Raw genomic sequence first — 17,639 nt, 5'->3', positions numbered from 1 at the left:
TAGATTTGTATAAGGGCTTTACAGTGTTTTATTTTCAATCCCTTTCCTAATGATCTCCACATGAAATTTACTTTTTTCACAGCTGCTGCGCATGGAATTGGCATCTTCACTGTGCTATCCACTATGACCCTTAGATCTTCCTCCTGGTTAGTTACAGACAGCTTAGTCCCACCAATGTCTGTTCTCCCCTAGTAGAGAGCCATAAATGCAGCAAAACTGGATGTTATCCAACCATATCTAAGAAGCACTGTTTTTTGAAGAGAAAATGGTGATCACACCCTTAAGCAAATGTGACCCAAAGAATGTCTTGGATTTGGTACCATTGCATGACCTATGCATTTGAGGACTGGTCATATAAATCCTTCCTTCCTTCCTTCCTTCCTTCCTTCCTTCCTTCCTTCCTTCCTTCCTTCCTTCCTTCCTTCCTTCCTTCCTTCCTTCCAGTCAGTGTTGACTTCTGGCAACTGCCTGGACTAGTCCCTGAAGTTTTCATGGCAAGATTTCAGAAGTGGTTTGCCATTGCCTGCTTCCTAGGGCTGAGAGCATGTGACTGGCCCAAGGTCACCCAGCTGGCTTTATGCCTAAGACAGGACTAGAACTCACTGTCTCCCAGTTTCTAGCCCGGTGCCTTAACCACTACACCAAATTGGCTCTCTTGTGAATAATTATGCCGTGACTTTAATTCTGTGGAGTAATGCTGAGATACCTTTTGCTTACCACTCCAGGTCCTTGGTTATTACAACAGAAGAGGGATCAACCCTGAAGCCTTTTTGAAAGAAATCAAATATATAGCGAGTGACCCAGATGAAAAACATTTCTTTAATGTCAGCGATGAGGCTGCCCTTAAAGATATTGTGGATGCTCTTGGAGAGAGGATTTTCAGCTTAGAAGGTGAGCGGCTTATGAGAGATCTTAAGTATGGCATGGGAGGCTCACTTTTCAGTCCTATAAGCATGAGAAAGTTTGAACTGAATATGGTGCATTGGAGTTTGGCATGAAGTTCCGTGTGGGAATCTTCTTCTCAAGAGCCAAATTTCCTATTCTACAACTCACACTTCGGCATTCTGATTGTGTGTTTTGTGTGTGTGTGTGTGTATACACACATATCTGCCTTCAAATCAGTGTTGACTCCAGGTAGGCAACTACCTGGACAAGTCCTTGCGGTTTTCTTGGCAAGATTTCAGAACTGGTTTGCTACTGCCTGCTTCCTAGGGCTGAGAGAGAGGGACTGGTCCAAGATCACCCAGCTGGCTTTGTGCCTAAGGTGGACTAGAACTCACAGTTTCCCAGTTTCTAGCCTAGTGCTTTAACCACTGCACCAAACTGGCTATATTCTGAGCTGATTTGGAGGTGGTTATGTTGACTGCATTTATTAGTCCTCCTCAGCTTGAGGGATGCCCAGTGCTTTAAACATTTGCATCAGGCTCTGCGTGAAAGAAGAAAAGCCTGACACGTGTATCATGGCTAGATGAGGGCCTGTAGATGTCAGTCAGATATGATTTCCATGGATGTTAGAAGGAGGAACTTTGGGCCTGGTATTTCTCACTGCATTATCTAACTACAGTTGGACTGAAGCAGTATTTGGGGACTTTTTGAGTTTTGAGCAGGCTAATAGACACTAATCATGTGCAAAGTACAAAAATAAATTTATGTCACAGTTCAACTCTATTTAGGCACTTTTAAGATGCAGTTCTTACAGTGTCAGAGTTAATTATGACATTCATTCTCAGTAGAACTCTAAAATGCTTAGGAGATTCCTTAAACAGCAGGATTCTACTGTAACTAAGGTACTCATCTCTGTGGCTGATACCTAAATGTGCACGCTAGCTCAGAAACTGCCATGAACTTCGATCTGCACTCAAATTTCTTGCATGTGTTTAAGTCCTCATCATTTCAGCTGTGGACGTTAGCCTATCATTGGGGTGAATCATGAGGTCGCAGAAGGGCTAATTTCACATGCAATGCAATATTTCTATGCCTGAACTGGCAGCCAAAGCGAGACAAGGGAATTTACATGCACATTGATTCCAAATTTCAGTTTAGACTTCTAAACAGACAGGTAGGATTTTATGTATTTTCTTTTCTTTTTTTCTTTTCTAGGACCATGCTCACAAATCTTCCTACTAGCCTTTGCAATGTTTGTATCAAATTTTGTCACAGAACTATAGTGGCAGGTAGTAAATCTATTTTTCTTTCTTTCACTGTTTTTTTTAAAATACCTTCTTTTTGTGTTTAGGCACCAACAAAAATGAAATATCCTTTGGCCTGGAAATGTCCCAGACAGGATTTTCATCCCATATTGTGGAAGTAAGTGAATAATGTACTTGTTTTTGTCCTTTTATCTCATGATTCATGTGTCTTTGGCATGGGGTAGATATAACTGAGCCTAAAAAGCTTTTGGTTTGTGATGTATGGATCCATCAAAAGCCTGTATCAGGTAGAAGATACCTGGACTTACTTGTCTATGAAAAGCTGGAGGCAAATCAAGACATTAAGCTGCTTTGTGGTTCCAGACAGCTGCTTCTTGATGCAATTTTTAAAAAGGCTCTGAGTAAATATACAGAAAGTCTCAACTATTTTTTATTGTGCTCTTCATGGAAAATAATACCCAAGAAGTGGTCACTTCATTTATTTCCTTGCATGTGCATTGACAAAAATTAAGGACAAACCATTCTTTAGCATTTCTGAGCTAGATTTGTTCCTGGAAGAAATCTAGCACAGCATTCACATTCTACTTAGGGCCAGTCCTTAAGGAATTGTTTGATTAACTAAATGACTGACCTTTTTTGTTAAGGGTGAGGAATTGCCATTTCCATTTTCACCACAAGGATCTAAAGTTGGTTCTAAGCCTCCTTCAGTCCCATTGGCAGAAATAGAAGAAATTAATGAATTCATGTAAGACAAAGGCTGTGTTTGCACAACACAAGTCACTTGGCTACTAAGGGGGTGGGGTTTTATACCATATATTTAATAGAAATACACCCACTGAAAGAGATTGGGTTTGTATAACATGCTAATCCACATCAGTTAAGTTGAAACTAATCAACCTCAGCATGTGGTGTGAATGCAAAGTTAAGTCTTGTGCTGACATAACTATATTGTGCAAACATAGACACACTGCATCCTAGAGAAAGTTTAAACGTTTTTGAAAGTTTTCAGGAGACTTGCACCCATTTCTCCTCTGTGCCATAACCAAGGGTCCAGAGGAAAAAACTCATGATATGCAGTATACTTTCCTGCACTCCTTGCCAGATGAAGCCACACCTGTGGAGATTTTGCCCACCACATAATTCCTGCTCCTATTGAAAGAAACAGTGGTAGTTAGCAGTTTCCTTTTTGGCTAGAGAAGTAATATGATTTACTTCATTTTTTTTTTCACAAAGAGAAGATTGCTGTATTTTTTTTGGTTCTATTGTCCTGATTGATAGGTCTGGCAAAATGGCCGGTCTTGGAATACTTCACTTGCTGACTTGGCAGGGACTTTCTTGCACATTCCCAAAACTTTTAAAAAACTGGAACCTTTTCTAACTGTAATTCAAATACAATAGTAAAATATGTTGGGGCATGAAGGATTCCTCCCCATTAGAAAAACTGCCCAAATTCTTAGTTTAATTACTTAGGATAACAGTATTTTCTTATGGCAGGAGGTCCCCAGTTGTACTATTTAACTGGCCTCGCAAAACATTGACACGATTTTTTAAATTTAATTTTTTGAAGCTAGTAAATGCTCAATTCTTCAAGAAATGACTCGTGCAAAATTAATCAGACCAGGGGAGAAATATTTTTGGTATTATTTCTGATAGCATCTTTAGGATGGGGCAATAAAGGGAATGTGGCTGGCAGGCTCCTTCAGGAAGTCATCTGAGGATGGGGGAATGTTGAAGGCCTTCTCTATGTAGAAATCACAATCAGGAAAGGGGATCCTGAGGGACCATGTCAATGGGGTGGGAAATCCCCATTTTGAGTATATCTCTGTGTTTTTTCCAAATGAGTTGCAGATGCAGATTGGCAGAGAAGGCTACAACACAAACTGTCCTTCTCCTTGATAATAGTTTTTCGACTTGCAGGAATGTTACTTTTGTCTCAAGGGCGTCCACATGTGGTCAAAAACGTTAAGGTGATGGTATAAGCAAAGATCCACCTGCACATAAAAACTGGGCAGAGCTTTGATTGTACCATCACAACCACCATCTTGACTTTTTAGACATCTCTGGGGATATCACTGAATGTCCTGCAGTCTGACATGGTCCAGTACCTTCTACCAATTCAGGATTTCTTTACTTCAAGTGGCTGCATATATAAGCAAGGCTTTCTCTAAGGAAGATGAGGAGAGGTGCTTTGAGTAGTCATGCTAAAGTGTTGTCCTTCAAGGAACTGGCTGTCTGCCCCTTCCCCCAAAAAACAGAGAGGATGAATTCTCATGGTTTATGACATCATCTGCCCAAAAACACTGGGGCTACCCTTCAATAGGCTTCACTCCAGGTATCAGCAATAAAACTGACAAGACAGTGTGTGACATCCCACAGAGACAGCCTTCTAAGCCCTCCACCCATGGGGGAGTTGAATTTATAAAATGAATCACCACTTTTTCTCCCACTGCTTACCATGGACCATTAGGATAACTTTGCAGATTGCAGTTGATGTCATAAATCCCTTTTCTAAAAGAAAATCAATTTCCTGGCTTGGGATTGTAGTTCAAATTTGGAGAGATCAGTGCATGTCGCCAACAGGATTGACTTGAGTAGAACACTGCTCAGGACAAAGGTGCAAGGCCTGTAGCTGGCAGAACCCAAATTACCATACAACATCCTTTATTCCATTTTATTTGATTTTAAATATAGCCAAGGGGAGTCATTTGGGCATTTGCATAGCTATAGATCATCATATTGTTATTTTTAATTTTAAAATGTAGTATTCTTTTCCAAATCAACATTCTGCTTATTCCAAAGTAAATCATGGAATCATAGAAGGAGAAGATCCTTGAATGAAAGGGTTAGAAGGGATCTTGAAGAACATTTAGTCGAATCCTGTGCCCAAGTCAAGAATCCACCACTACAACATACTGTAACAGATGGCCGTCCAGCCTCTGCTTAAACCCTCTAGTGAAGGAGAAGCCACCACCTCCCAAGACAGTCTGTTCTGTTGTCAAACAACACTTTCCGTTAGGAAAGTTTGTTATTCACAACAACCCATTTAATTTAATTCTCGAAATAAGCCTTTTTATGGGTTTGCACAGTACATCGAACTGTTAACCCAAAGGCTGAGTTGACACAACAGCCTAAGCCACAAAACGCTAATCATTTTTCAATATAACCCAAATTAGTACATTGTGCAAATGTACTCACTAGATGTGCTACTGACCTGACTAAGTGTGGTGTGTGAATCTAGTCACACACTGGTCAAATCCACACAACCTCCTTGTCCAGCACACAGACTTTTCCAAAGGACACGTAGCTGAGGCAGCCAAAGCATGGCTTTAGCTGCTCTGGAGTGTAAGTTGTGGCTTCCTTCTTCTCTCTCCAAACACTGCATGTTGCAGACTTGTGGTTCTAACTGGTTCTGCCTGTTTCCTGTGGAACTGCCCCCTCCCACCCAGTCCTTGACCTATTCTCCACTGACCAATCCCCTTTTGGCTCTGAAGGAGGTCAGAATCCCAGCTTCTGCCACTGTTTTCTTTTTCCTTTTTAATGAATTGGTGGAAAGGTCATCTTGTGGACCTAGGGACCATGAAGCCCTGAATTTACTAGCTGGTCCTTGTGTAAGTGAAGATGTACAGTAATTGAAAGAACTGTCCCTGTACTTTGTAGCCCCGAGGGATATAGAAATCTAACAAACTGCAGGGGACGGGTAGGGTCCTGGGAACAGAGGGAGCTGCCTACTGCCAAGTCAGACTAAGGCCTAGCTGTGTTCAGTCTGTTGCCGTGAACTTGCAGGAACCCTGCAGGGTTTCAGGCAGGCATTTTCCAGCCTTCCTGAATGCACCAGCAGAGAATGAACCCGGATCTCCTACCTGAATTATTCCACGGCTTTTTTTTGCCCCATGAATAGGATGGGATCCTGCTTGGAGCTGTTGGTGCCTATGACTGGAATGGTGCGGTCCTCAAGGAGACCAGCAGTGGCAAAGTTGTTCCTCACCGAGAATCCTATCTCCAAGAGTTCCCAGATGAACTGAAAAATCATGGGGCTTACCTTGGTAAGAACAATGCCTGGAATGCCACCAGTTTCTCATGTAGACCACACAAGCTTCTGGATCAGTGCTAGCAAAATTTAACCAAAGCTGCAGCTCAGATGTGGAATATTGGAGTTTGTATTCCACTTTTCCATATTCAGTTCCCAAGCTGTAACAGCCACAAAAATACAATGAAATAATACTTCATATCATGTGTATTAAAAATATTATTTAAAATGAAGACAAGTAGAAAAGCAGCCAATTGTAGCTAAATTCCAGGTAAGAGAACAGCAAAACAGACAACTTGGAGACTATTGGGATCCAGACAGGGATAAACAAGCGGAAGCTGAATTGCATGAAAACAGGGGTGCTGTTGGTTCAGAAGCTGTCTGGCACTCTGACTCCCCTGGGAGGGACTCCAGATGGAGCAGCAGTCTCCCTGAAGGGGTAGCTCCGTGAGTTGAGGGTCAACTTGGAGTCGTAGTTATAGCTAGATGGGCTACAGGACAACTATGGCCAGGGTCATTTTGCAGAAGGGGGTTCTGGCAAGAGTGACACAGGCCCTTTTCACCTCTTGTACAGATTACTGCAACGTGCTATAGCTGGGGTTGGCTTTGAAGATTACTCAAACGCTGCAGTTGGTATAAAATGGCAGGTGAGAGCCGCTATGAATATATAATCTTGGTGCTGCTGGCTCTGCACCAGCCGTCAGGAGGCTTCTGGGTATATCTCAAAGGGCTGCTTTTGACCTAAACAGCCTGACCCAGCTTGGTGCCCAGGTACCTGCAGGACTGTCTGCTTTAAAGCGATTCAGGATGCACATCCCAGGTAGGGTGGGAATGCCTCCCCCATGGGAGATTCAAGAAAGAGCAAAAAACCATCTGGAATAATCTCTCCCTGGAGGTCCAGACAGTGCCTTGCTCCCAACCTTTAAGAAGACTGTTAAACAGAGCTGGTCAGAAGAGCCTATGAGGGCCAACACCTGATCATTGGGATGAAGGAGGAGGAGGAGGAGTTACATTTCCATTATGAAGTAATGATTATTAATCAATTCATTGCATACTATATTGTTGGTATTTTTGGTAATTATTTGTCTTAAGTGTAAGCCTCCATGAGTCTCTAGGCATGTGGTAGGGGTGGGGGTAAAAAAAACAAGATAGTGCAAATCAACCCCCCACCCCTTTTTGGCATGTGCCACACGTATGATGTGCATAAAAAGGGAGTAGGGTTTCAGTTGCATGGTCACCACTTCCATGTTGACATTTTTAGCAGTGTCTGTGGATAATCCTTTGTGGTAATCTAAAAATATAGTAAATAAAGAAGTAAGAGATTAAATAAATGAATCAAACCAATAAAACATACAACTCCAGACCAAAGGCCATCCTGGATTGAAACTGTTTTGCAGGTTGGCAGAAAGTAAGAAGAGCTGTATTGTAGAAGAAGACTCCAAGTATGATTATGACAATGATGATGATGATAAGTTCTGGCTTTGGACTAGAAATGTGATACCTGGAAAGGACTCCCTCCACATGATTTGTTGTGTGTGTGTGTGTGCTGTAGGCTACACCGTCACCTCCATGGTGTCCACAAGACTCAACAGGATTTATGTAGCGGGAGCCCCTCGGTTCAACCATACCGGGAAAGTGATTGTTTTCACCATGCACACGAATCGAAGCCTCACCATCCACCAGTCACTGACTGGAGAACAGGTAAAGAAGATCTTTCTAGTCACTGCTTTGGGAAGGGGTGTGGCTGGCAAAGAAGAAGGCTGTGGCACAAGGTTGGATTAAAGCCAATTGATGCCCTAAGCACAGCCCTTCAGTGGTGCCCCTTGACAGAAGCAAAACTTTCATGCCATGAGGTGGAAACAAATGCGATATCTGACAAAAACTTCAAGCCAAACTTTTAAACTTTAGTCACTCACCATGTCAAAGAAAATGTTTTTTTAACAATGCAGATAGAAGTTGAACATGGCAGATAAGGACAATTACAAAAAAATTGACTAAAGGGTGTGCCAATGAAAGAGTTAAGGGCATAATAGCTAGGGAAAAAACTCTGTGGTGCCGCCTTCCCTTGGTGCCCTAAGCATATGCCTGGTTTGCTTAACGGTTAATCCAGGGCTGCAGTGACAGAATATCAGAACTCTCCAGTTAGCTCCATTGAAGAGGAATCAGATTATTATTGTCTTCAAGTTGGTGAACAAATAATTTAGCAGCCCAAGAAGCTAAACCCAGGCTAGATGGCCATCTATTGGAGGTGCTGTAGTAGTGGAAGTCTGCACTGGCAGAGGGTTGGATAGATGATCTCTAAGATTCCTCCCAATCCTTCCAGTGTGTGATTCCATTAACCATTTATATGCAGGCAGTTTCTTGTGCTTGTGGCTAGAGTGATCAACCTGAAAATGTATGTGCAAATTCAGTTCACAGATCGCTTGTTTAATGGCACTCAGGATCCATCCTTCAATTTTTCACTATATCCTATATCCAAAAGCCATTTGTCCTTTGGTCTGATAGTTTCCTGAAAAAATGAGTTCCCTAGGTAGGTTATAAATTATAAGAAAAAGAGCTATTTCCTAGGTTTAAGAAGTTGATCTTGAGTTTTTCTATTTCAAGAATAGCTGAAGTAGCCAAATGGGATGAGTAAGCAATGCTGAATCTCCTATAGACACATTTCTGTCTATAAAGAAATGCAAATCTGGACATTCACCAAGAATCTGTAGAGTACTGTTTACTTGATGTAAATAAGCATGAATTCCTTTCAAACTAAATTAATCATTTTTGCCATAGACTTTCAGTAAGGGAATCAATCAACAGAGAGCAACTGAGAATAGCAACTAATATGATCCTTAATCTTCCAGGATCAAAGTGTTGTTCTTTGTATGTGTGTGTGTGTGTGTGTGTTCCAGAAGCAGTGTCTAGACAAGGAGATGATAGATTGTTTCCTCTGAGAAATGACTCTCATTCCAGTAGTATCATTACAGATGCCATTAACTTCTCAGAAGCATATAAAAAAAAAACAGATATACACAGCTCTGTAAGTCTTCATTCTGTACATATTTTTGTATCCTTTTCAGATTGGTGCCTACTTTGGAAGTGAAATCAGTTCAGCAGATGTTAATGGGGATGGAGTCACTGACATTCTGTTGGTTGGAGCCCCCATGTTCTTCAGCGAAGGACGAGAGAGGGGAAAAGTGTATATCTACAGCCTAAAAGAGGTAATACTAGGTCCTGTGTCCACAAATGGGCATTTTGTTCAGGGTGAGAGAAGCCCTTTTTATATTTGCTGCCTTTGTAATATAACAGCTGACACAAGTACTGTTAACTGAGCAGACGCAACTCGTTTCTGGTGATTAAAATATTTGACTAAAGTATGGGAAGAGCCAGATTCTGAGCTCCATCTTTTTGAAGGCACTGAGATTGACAACGAAGAATTGGGGAAAATATTCAGAGTAATAAACACAAATGTAAGAAAGGACAAGACACCTCACTCTAGTGAGAAGTAAGTGTATTATTTGCATCTTATTTGCTATCTCCATCTGCCCGGATGTCAGGAGCAATGCTAGGGGAATTCAAAAAGTCAAGATGGCTGCAGCAACCACATGAAACCCTGCCCTTTGTTTACATGCATCGCATGTACAGTGTATGCAGAGACAGGGTAGGACTTCAAACACATGCTCGCAGCCACTGTCTTCACTTTCTTGATTCCCTAGACATCCTGACTGGTGTCCTAAGGAGCTCAAGGGGGCAGCCGTAGGGACTGTCACTCATTTTCATCCTTACAACAACTGTGTAAGGGAGGTTGTGTTGAGAAATTGTGTCCGACCTTAGACTCTTTGCATGAAACAGAAGAAAATGATCTTATGTTTATGGCTTTGATGATTAGAAAAAATTGATAGTAGAAAAAAGAGAGCTTTTCTTTTTGTAACCATAGAGTGAAAGGTAATTTTGTAATTGTACTTATATTTGCTGCAAAGAAAATCAGAAGCCACTTATTTCTATTTCTTTTCATTATTTCTTTTTGCACTTTTTGTCTTTGTCTTTTTTCTTTTCTTTCTTTTCTTTACTTTATATTAGTTTTTGTTAGTTTTTATCTTCTTTTCAAAACTCTTAATAAAAATTATACAAAACAAAGAAATTGTGTCTGACCTGAAGTCTTGCAGTGAGCCTCATGTTCAAATAGGGGCTTGCTTTCTGCAGTACCAGACCAGTGGTCTAACTACTACACCACATTGGCTATTCTCACAAAACATGATTAACCAGTTCAGTTGAATACCAACAGCCAAATTTTCATAAGTTAACTTAGTTTTAACCTTGGTTTACTTTTTGTGCTGCAGCATGTTGTGCAGAGTCAGTAACCAGGTGAAGCCTGTTGGCTGAATGCAGCCAATGGTTGTTGTTCTGGCCTGATGAGAAATGTATTTGAATTGCATTTAAAGCAGCTTAAGTGTCCATGGGGGAGGCAAGTGATGAAACATACGTTGTGATAGGAAACTCTGCCCATTACATGCTTACGTGCAAAGTTGCAGTGCAAGTAAGAAAGGGTGGAGCTTCCACCATGCCATTCACTCCCAAATAAGTTTAGTGTTTCATGGCAAGGACAGCCACAAGGGATGAACTAATATAACAGTAGAAATGGAAATGAAGTGTTTCGGGGTCAAAACACATGCTGCTTGCTGGAAATTATGGAGAGTGATGAGCTGATGAGAAAAGTTAGGGAAATAATAGAACATAATGAAAGATTACTTTTAGTTTTTTAAGAAAAGATAAAAGTGGCGTATAACAATTATTAAAGAAATCCTAAAACACTAAAGAGCTTGGTAGGACAAATGCCAACCCTAAGAGAAAGCTCTTTCTCAAACTGCAGAAGTATTCAGAAGTTTAAACCACCGCATTGAATAGGGCTTCTTCCCAGGAGGGTCTACATAAAACTGTGTTGTTAAGTTCAGTGCATCTTCTGCCTGGATTTCTCACTTTCTTCGTCTCTCTCTTTTTGGGGCAACAAATTTTCTGACAAACTGTACTCATGGTATATTCTGTGCTGATACGCAAATGTACTTCTTCATCTTTCCTCTTCTTGAAGAACCAGTTTGTTCCCAACGGGACTCTGAAGGACTTGCCCAGCTACCAGAACTCCAGGTTTGGGTCCTGCATTGCCTCTGTCCATGACTTGAACCAGGATTCTTACAAAGATGTAGTTGTGGGAGCCCCTCTGGAGGATGAGCATCAGGGAGCACTGTACATCTTCCATGGTTACAGGGAAAATCTGATCCGGAGATATAAGCAGGTACGGCTTCTCTTTAGGCTGTAGGGCAAAGGCAGCAGAGGGGTGACAGCTGGGGTCTACATTGGCATTTGGACTTGAATGCAGTTCCAATATATTTAACATGGTTATTCTGTGTATGTAATGATTTTCTCTTATTGACATATTGACCATTTTATTCATACCACCTTTTGGAGAGGCTCCAAGGGGCTTGTCCAAGGACTCTTAGACACTCTCAGCTGGTTCACCCCTGTTATTGTGAGTGTGGGACCAGACTAGAGATAGTTAATGGGGCAACTGTAGGTCTGCTCGTGCATTTCCTAGGAGCTAGTTAGTTGGAAAAAGATGAGGCTACAGGTCATTGGTGGCCCACAACCAACTGTTTGGTCTAGTGGTTAAGGCACCAGGCAGGCTAGAGCCAGGAGACTATGAGTTCTAGTCCTGCCTTAGGCATGAAAGCCAACTGGGTGACTTTAGGCCAGTCAGTGTCTCTCAGCCCAACTCACCTCACAGGGTTGTTGTTGTGGGGTAAATAGGAGGAGGAAGGAGTATTAGATATGCTCACTGCCTTGAGTTATTTATAAAAATAATAAAGGTGGGATAAAAAATCTAAAAAATACCCAGAACTGGTACTCTGAGTGAACTATGCAATCAGTGCCTGAACCTGCACAGAAAATATTTGTTTCTTCTCATATTGGCAGCATAATTTGGCATCTAGTTCACCTGTTGCAGATGAGGTAATCTAGTTAAGTGGGTGGATGAGTTCAAATATGTGGGTTCTGATCTCTGCATCGTTGGTTGTTGCATCCACTGATGCCACACAAATTGGTAGTGCTCAAGCAGGCTTTGCCACATATGTGGTACCTCTGGAAGAAGGAAAAAGCCTGAAAACAAAGATCCGAGAATTCAATACAGCCATGATGCTGATCTCGTTCTATGCACGCAGAGGAAACGCTGCATGCTCAGGAGCTATAGATGAGGCTCTGGGAAGAAACTGTCCTTGGAGCTGTCAGGCCGCTTAACGGCAGAGCAGGATTAAGGAAGCCAGATTCACAGGGATTTTCTTCAATGTGTTTTAATGCCAAGGATTAGGGGTTAGAATACAAAATCTTGAGAACTGAGATAGGAACCCTCCAGTCCTCCTTTACTAGTGTGTTCATTGAGGCTCTTTGAAGCTTTTGAGTCTCCTTTTCCCAGCTGGTTGCACAGCTAAGAATCCGTTTCTTGCATAAGCCAGGAAGGCTCTCGCCCATCCGCAGACTGCTTGTGTTTAGAGAGGTTTCTCCTTCTCCCTCAGGCGCAGCATCCATCAGTGACAGCTTCTGCAGACTATTTCAGCTTTGTGCTTGTAACTATATTCGATTAATATACTTGTAAATTACAGTGTTCCAAAGGAATCTAGGCCTGGATGAAAGCCGCAACCTGGTCAATTTTTCTGAATGGGGTTGCAGCTTCTATCCAGGTCTAGATGCCCCAGAGAGGAACAGCTGGCAATTTTGTTGCCATGGGAATGCTTAAGTGTCCCTGAACATTCCTGGCTCATTATATTTGTCAGCACAGGAGAATATATTTATTTGTCAGATTTACAGTGCGCCTTTGCTCCAGAAGCCCTTTCTCTCCCAATTCTTCCCCACAACAACAATCCTTTTGCACAGGTATGTTCAGAGAAAACTAACTGGTTTTCTTCCTGTGGTCTTCCAGAGAATTGCAGCTGCTGACCTTTCTCCTGGCTTCATGTATTTTGGGAGCAGCATCCATGGGTACCTGGATATGAATGAAGACAAGCTGGTGGATCTTGCTGTGGGCTCCCGTGGAAGTGCTGTCCTATTATGGTTGGTCTTGTCCAATTTAGGGCTGGTTGAGATATCTTTCATTCAGAGTGAAACTTGGGGAGGGGGCAGGGCAGCAGAATCTAACCAGCATCCTGGGCATGCAGATGTCCATAATTAGGAATGCACCTATCAAAAAGCCTGAAGCAGCTTGGCTAACCTTATGAAATATTCACAGTACTTTCTCCTTGTTAAAGAAATCATAGTCAGTTAATCATATGACCATAATCAACTAAATTGACATGGTATGTTTGTCTATGAATAAATAATCATTTAGAAGAAAAAAACATACAGTATTATCTTTTATTTTAGGTGCATCTTAAACTTGCTATTCATTCATTCATTCATTCATTCATTCATTCATTCATTCATTCATTCATTCATTCTATATCTTTCCCATCGGGCAGGATGTTTATAGGTAACCTTCCAGACATTGCTGAACAACACCTTTTAACATCCCCACCATCAATCATGCTGGCTGGGGCTTCTGGAAACTGCAACATCTCAAAGATCACATGTTCCCCTCCCACCCCATCTGAAGGATTAATGTAACGCTAAAGGCAATTGTTTTAGCATAATTAGCTTCCTTATTTATATTTGGCTGGTTTTGCTGCTGGATTTTATTCAGTCCATATCCTTTACTACAGGCATGGACCAGAATTTTTTGTAAAGTTTGTAACAAATATACAATTGTACAGTTATGTAACAAAAGTAACCAATCACAAAGAAAAAAGGGAAATAAACTGAAATACTATATAGGTGCAAATATTAAGAATAAATGCTAAAAAACTAGATTACTAAATTACTGAAGTAATGATAAATAAAATACTAGAACACTGGTTTACAAAATTCTAAAATACTAGATTATTAAACTATTTAAATACTAAATTGCTTAAATACTATCTAACATGAACCTAATGTCAAAGGTCCATTATATTCCTTCAGATGCAGCAAACTACGCCTCATTTTATAAACTCAAGATACAATCCAATAAAAGGGACAATCACCACTTTCTATCACACTGTGCATTCGTGCTACCCTTCATGGATCATTACTTTCTACTGGTAAAGCGTTTTGTGGATCCCAGGGATGCTATGATACTCTCCATATCGTTGGGAGTACAGTGTGTGCTTTGCATAGACAGATGCTATGTGGAATAGGCAATCTTAAAGACAGGCAGGCCCTAAATCATAGAGGACTTTCTAGTGATAACTCCACTGAATTCAGTGCACTGAAAAACCCTCTGGTAACCACTGTAATAGTGGTCCTGCAATAGTGGTGGCTTGATTTGTTATCAAATGGCGGCTGCATTCTCCACCACTTGGTGGAGTGAAGTCCTGGTTGGTCTTCCAGGGCATTAGAGCTCATTACAGTAATCTGGTTCCTCTTCTCTGGCTGTATCTCTCATTATCTGTCCAATGGTTTGGAGTCCATGTTTTGATCAGGGTCATCCAGCAATCTTCTGGCAAAAGAGACATTGATTTATTTCACTCTAAGCTAGAAATGATATTAAATGGAAGGGAAATTATCCAGCAAATTCTGTCAATATTTTCTGTATTGCAAAAAGTTTCATATATACTGTATTCTCCTAATGTAAAAACCATTCCATTTTTCCCAGCAGTGGAAGTTTCAGGATTGTAGCTGTTTGTAATTGATTGTAATAATCAAGTCATTATTTTACATTCTAATTTTAGGTTATGGTTTAATCATGTTTAAGCCATAGTTAATCACTCTTCAGCAAAACAAAAGAGGGTAAAGTGGCCACTTCATATGGCCTATGTGACTTGCTATATATACCTAAGTCTATTTTACCCAGTGATTATATACAATCTTCTTACTCTGTAACTGAATTCACACATAGCAGTAACCCATGGTTCATTTAACCATCACATTTTAAATAACCAACATGACTGGGTTAGCATGACACACTATCCATTGTTTGTAAATCCCAACGACTGGAGTTCACACAATATGCTAGGCTCAAGCATACCCACACACTTGCTTTGGAGGGCTGCACATAACACCTCTTGCTAGCTCCTTAAACTGCACCTTAAAACACCTTTTCCCAGTGCGGAGAGCAGCCACACAATCCCAGAGAGCACACAGCTGCAGCAAGGAAGCATTTTTCCCCCTTGATTCCAAAGCCCTGAGTCCCCCCCCCCCCGCCCTGGTAATGCATTTCTGGATTGGGTCAGGATATCAGCTGCCTTTGCCTCTTCCCCATAAGGTCCCGCAGCGTGGTCCAAATCAACACCACCCTCCGGTTTGAGCCCTCCAAAATTAACATCTTCACCAAGGACTGCATTCGGAATGGAAAAGAGGCCACTTGTCTGTCGGCATTTGTTTGCTTCACTGCCGTTTTTCTCTCAGCTCATTTTCAGACAGCACACGTAGGTAAGTGGCAGGGCCTGCTCTCTCTTGAGGGTTGTTCTCCCCATTGGGCAACTGTGCTGCTCCTCGGGGCCGGGGGGGAGCTTTAATTCAGAACACAGTCCTGCCCCAGAAGCTCAGAGCAGGCGACAGGGAGATAAAACTCAGCAACACAGGAAGAAGCATTTAAGGGGAGAATCCCTGAAATTAGTCTTTTCTCCACAACCTGGTGATTACAAGGAAGCCCCTCTTAGCTTTCTTCTTCCTATCACTGCCAGCAACTACAGCATAATGGAAATAATATTGCTGGTGGTAGGGGCATCTGGGGGTTCAAAAAATCAAGATGACAGCCACAGCCATGCAGTTGAAGCCTTGCCCTTTTTTTTAATATGTGCCATGTGTGTGATGCATGTGAAAAAGGGACAGGGCTTCAATCATACAATCATAATGGCCACCTTGACTTTTTTGACCCCCCAAAGATGCCCATAATTGGCTTGAACTGAAGGTTGCATAGCTCACACCCTTACTTGCTGTTCTATTCTACTTGAATGTATGGACGCTCTGTTTAGATCCATGTACCTCTCAGGAGAGTCAGTCTGGTGTAGTGGTTAAGGCATCGAAACCGGGTTCTAGTCCCACCTAGGCACAAAGCCAGCTGGGTAACCTCGGGCCAGTCCCTCTCTCTCAGCCCTAGGAAGCAGGCAATGGCAAACCACTTCTGAAAAATCTTGCCGAGAAAACTGCAGGGACTTGTCCAGGCAGTCTCCGAGAATCGGATATGACTGAACTGGGGGAAAAAACCGCTCAGGATAATGGCAATTTAATCATCACTTGCTTATGTATAAAAGTGAGTTTATTATTTAAGAAGTGAGTTTATAGGACAATTGTGGTAGTCTTTCTTGGCCAGGGAGCACATTAGGGAAGTGGGGCTGCAGAGAGGGTTAACCAAGCGTTCACTGAACATTAGTGAATATGAGATTTGAGATAGCTTGAGACTGTGGTCTCAAGTTAGTTCTATATTTTATTCTATGTCTGGGAATAAATGATTTAGACTCAATTTTCCCTTATTGCAGCACTGAATTACAACCTCACCATTGATGAACGACGATATATCCCACGAGCCCACCTGGATGAAAATGGAGACCGACTTGCCCACAAGGCAGCCACCCTGCTTGCTGGGCAGGAACACTGTGACAGGATGGACTTTCATGTCTTGGTAGGGACTTTCTTCCTGGGTGATAAAGGAAACTTAATCCTGAGTTCTGCACTCAAATTGCTCTTGTTTTTGTCTTAAAGACCAGGAAAGGTTGTCTTTTTTCAGGGGTGTCTGCAGGCAGGAGATGTAGGGGGGAGTAGCATTTGCAAGATGGTAGACATGGTATCACAACTGAAGTGTGCCAATTTTGACTCCCCAGGGGATGCCTGTTTTATGTCCAGTTTTGTGAAGCATCTCCTGCAGTCTTTCCGCAAAAGCTATTAGTTGATTAAAATATCTACTGACCAATGTGCCTCCAGGCCCACGTGCCAGGCTGTAGAAAGAGCCCAACTCTGCCCGGTTGTCCTGGTTGGCAAGGGCTATTATTGTGGGCACAGCCCAATTGTCTCTTTACAGCAAGCTGGATCAAAGGAAAATGGCAGAAATATATCTCTTTTCATTAAGATTTTAATTGTTTCTAATGACATTTCTATTAATTTCTGGTTTTCTTTTTTGAGGTTGATTATAAATACATTTTTGTTATTATTTTATGGTCATATTTTTTAAATTGTCATAGGAAGGCTTGATCATTTGTATAAATAGAAAGACAGGGCATAAAGATGATAAACAATAAAACACCCAGAGTTTTGTGATTGGGGTGGTATAAAATAAATGAATAAAGAAACAAAAAATAAAAATAAGGCAAACCCCACTCATTTGGACAGTTTATGGTGCAGTGCACAGTAACCCAGAAGTTAATTCACTAACCAGGTTAAGTGTATTGGGCACACTCAGCCAAAGAATAATGATGATGTTT

General features: G+C 41.6%; 1 protein-coding gene across 1 annotated transcript in view; it reads left to right on the top strand.

The window, feature by feature from the left end:
• The window catches only part of ITGA11 (integrin subunit alpha 11), a 127,271-nt gene that overhangs the window by 66,959 nt on the left and 42,673 nt on the right, over positions 1-17,639 (top strand). The window contains exons 9-17 of the mRNA XM_088139244.1: positions 726-891; positions 2,237-2,307; positions 6,049-6,193; positions 7,730-7,878; positions 9,243-9,383; positions 11,249-11,452; positions 13,130-13,260; positions 15,485-15,651; positions 16,701-16,843. Coding sequence (XP_087995370.1) covers positions 726-891; positions 2,237-2,307; positions 6,049-6,193; positions 7,730-7,878; positions 9,243-9,383; positions 11,249-11,452; positions 13,130-13,260; positions 15,485-15,651; positions 16,701-16,843 — 1,317 coding nt within the window. The remainder of the gene's footprint in view (positions 1-725; positions 892-2,236; positions 2,308-6,048; positions 6,194-7,729; positions 7,879-9,242; positions 9,384-11,248; positions 11,453-13,129; positions 13,261-15,484; positions 15,652-16,700; positions 16,844-17,639) is intronic.

The sequence above is a fragment of the Python bivittatus genome, unplaced genomic scaffold (assembly GCF_059951505.1).
Source record: "Python bivittatus isolate LINGU-HERP-01145 unplaced genomic scaffold, Pbiv_v1 ctg000210_np1212, whole genome shotgun sequence".
Lineage (NCBI taxonomy): Eukaryota > Metazoa > Chordata > Lepidosauria > Squamata > Pythonidae > Python > Python bivittatus.
The sequence above is the reverse complement of the archived record's forward strand: the minus strand, read 5'-3'. Positions and strand labels throughout refer to the sequence as shown.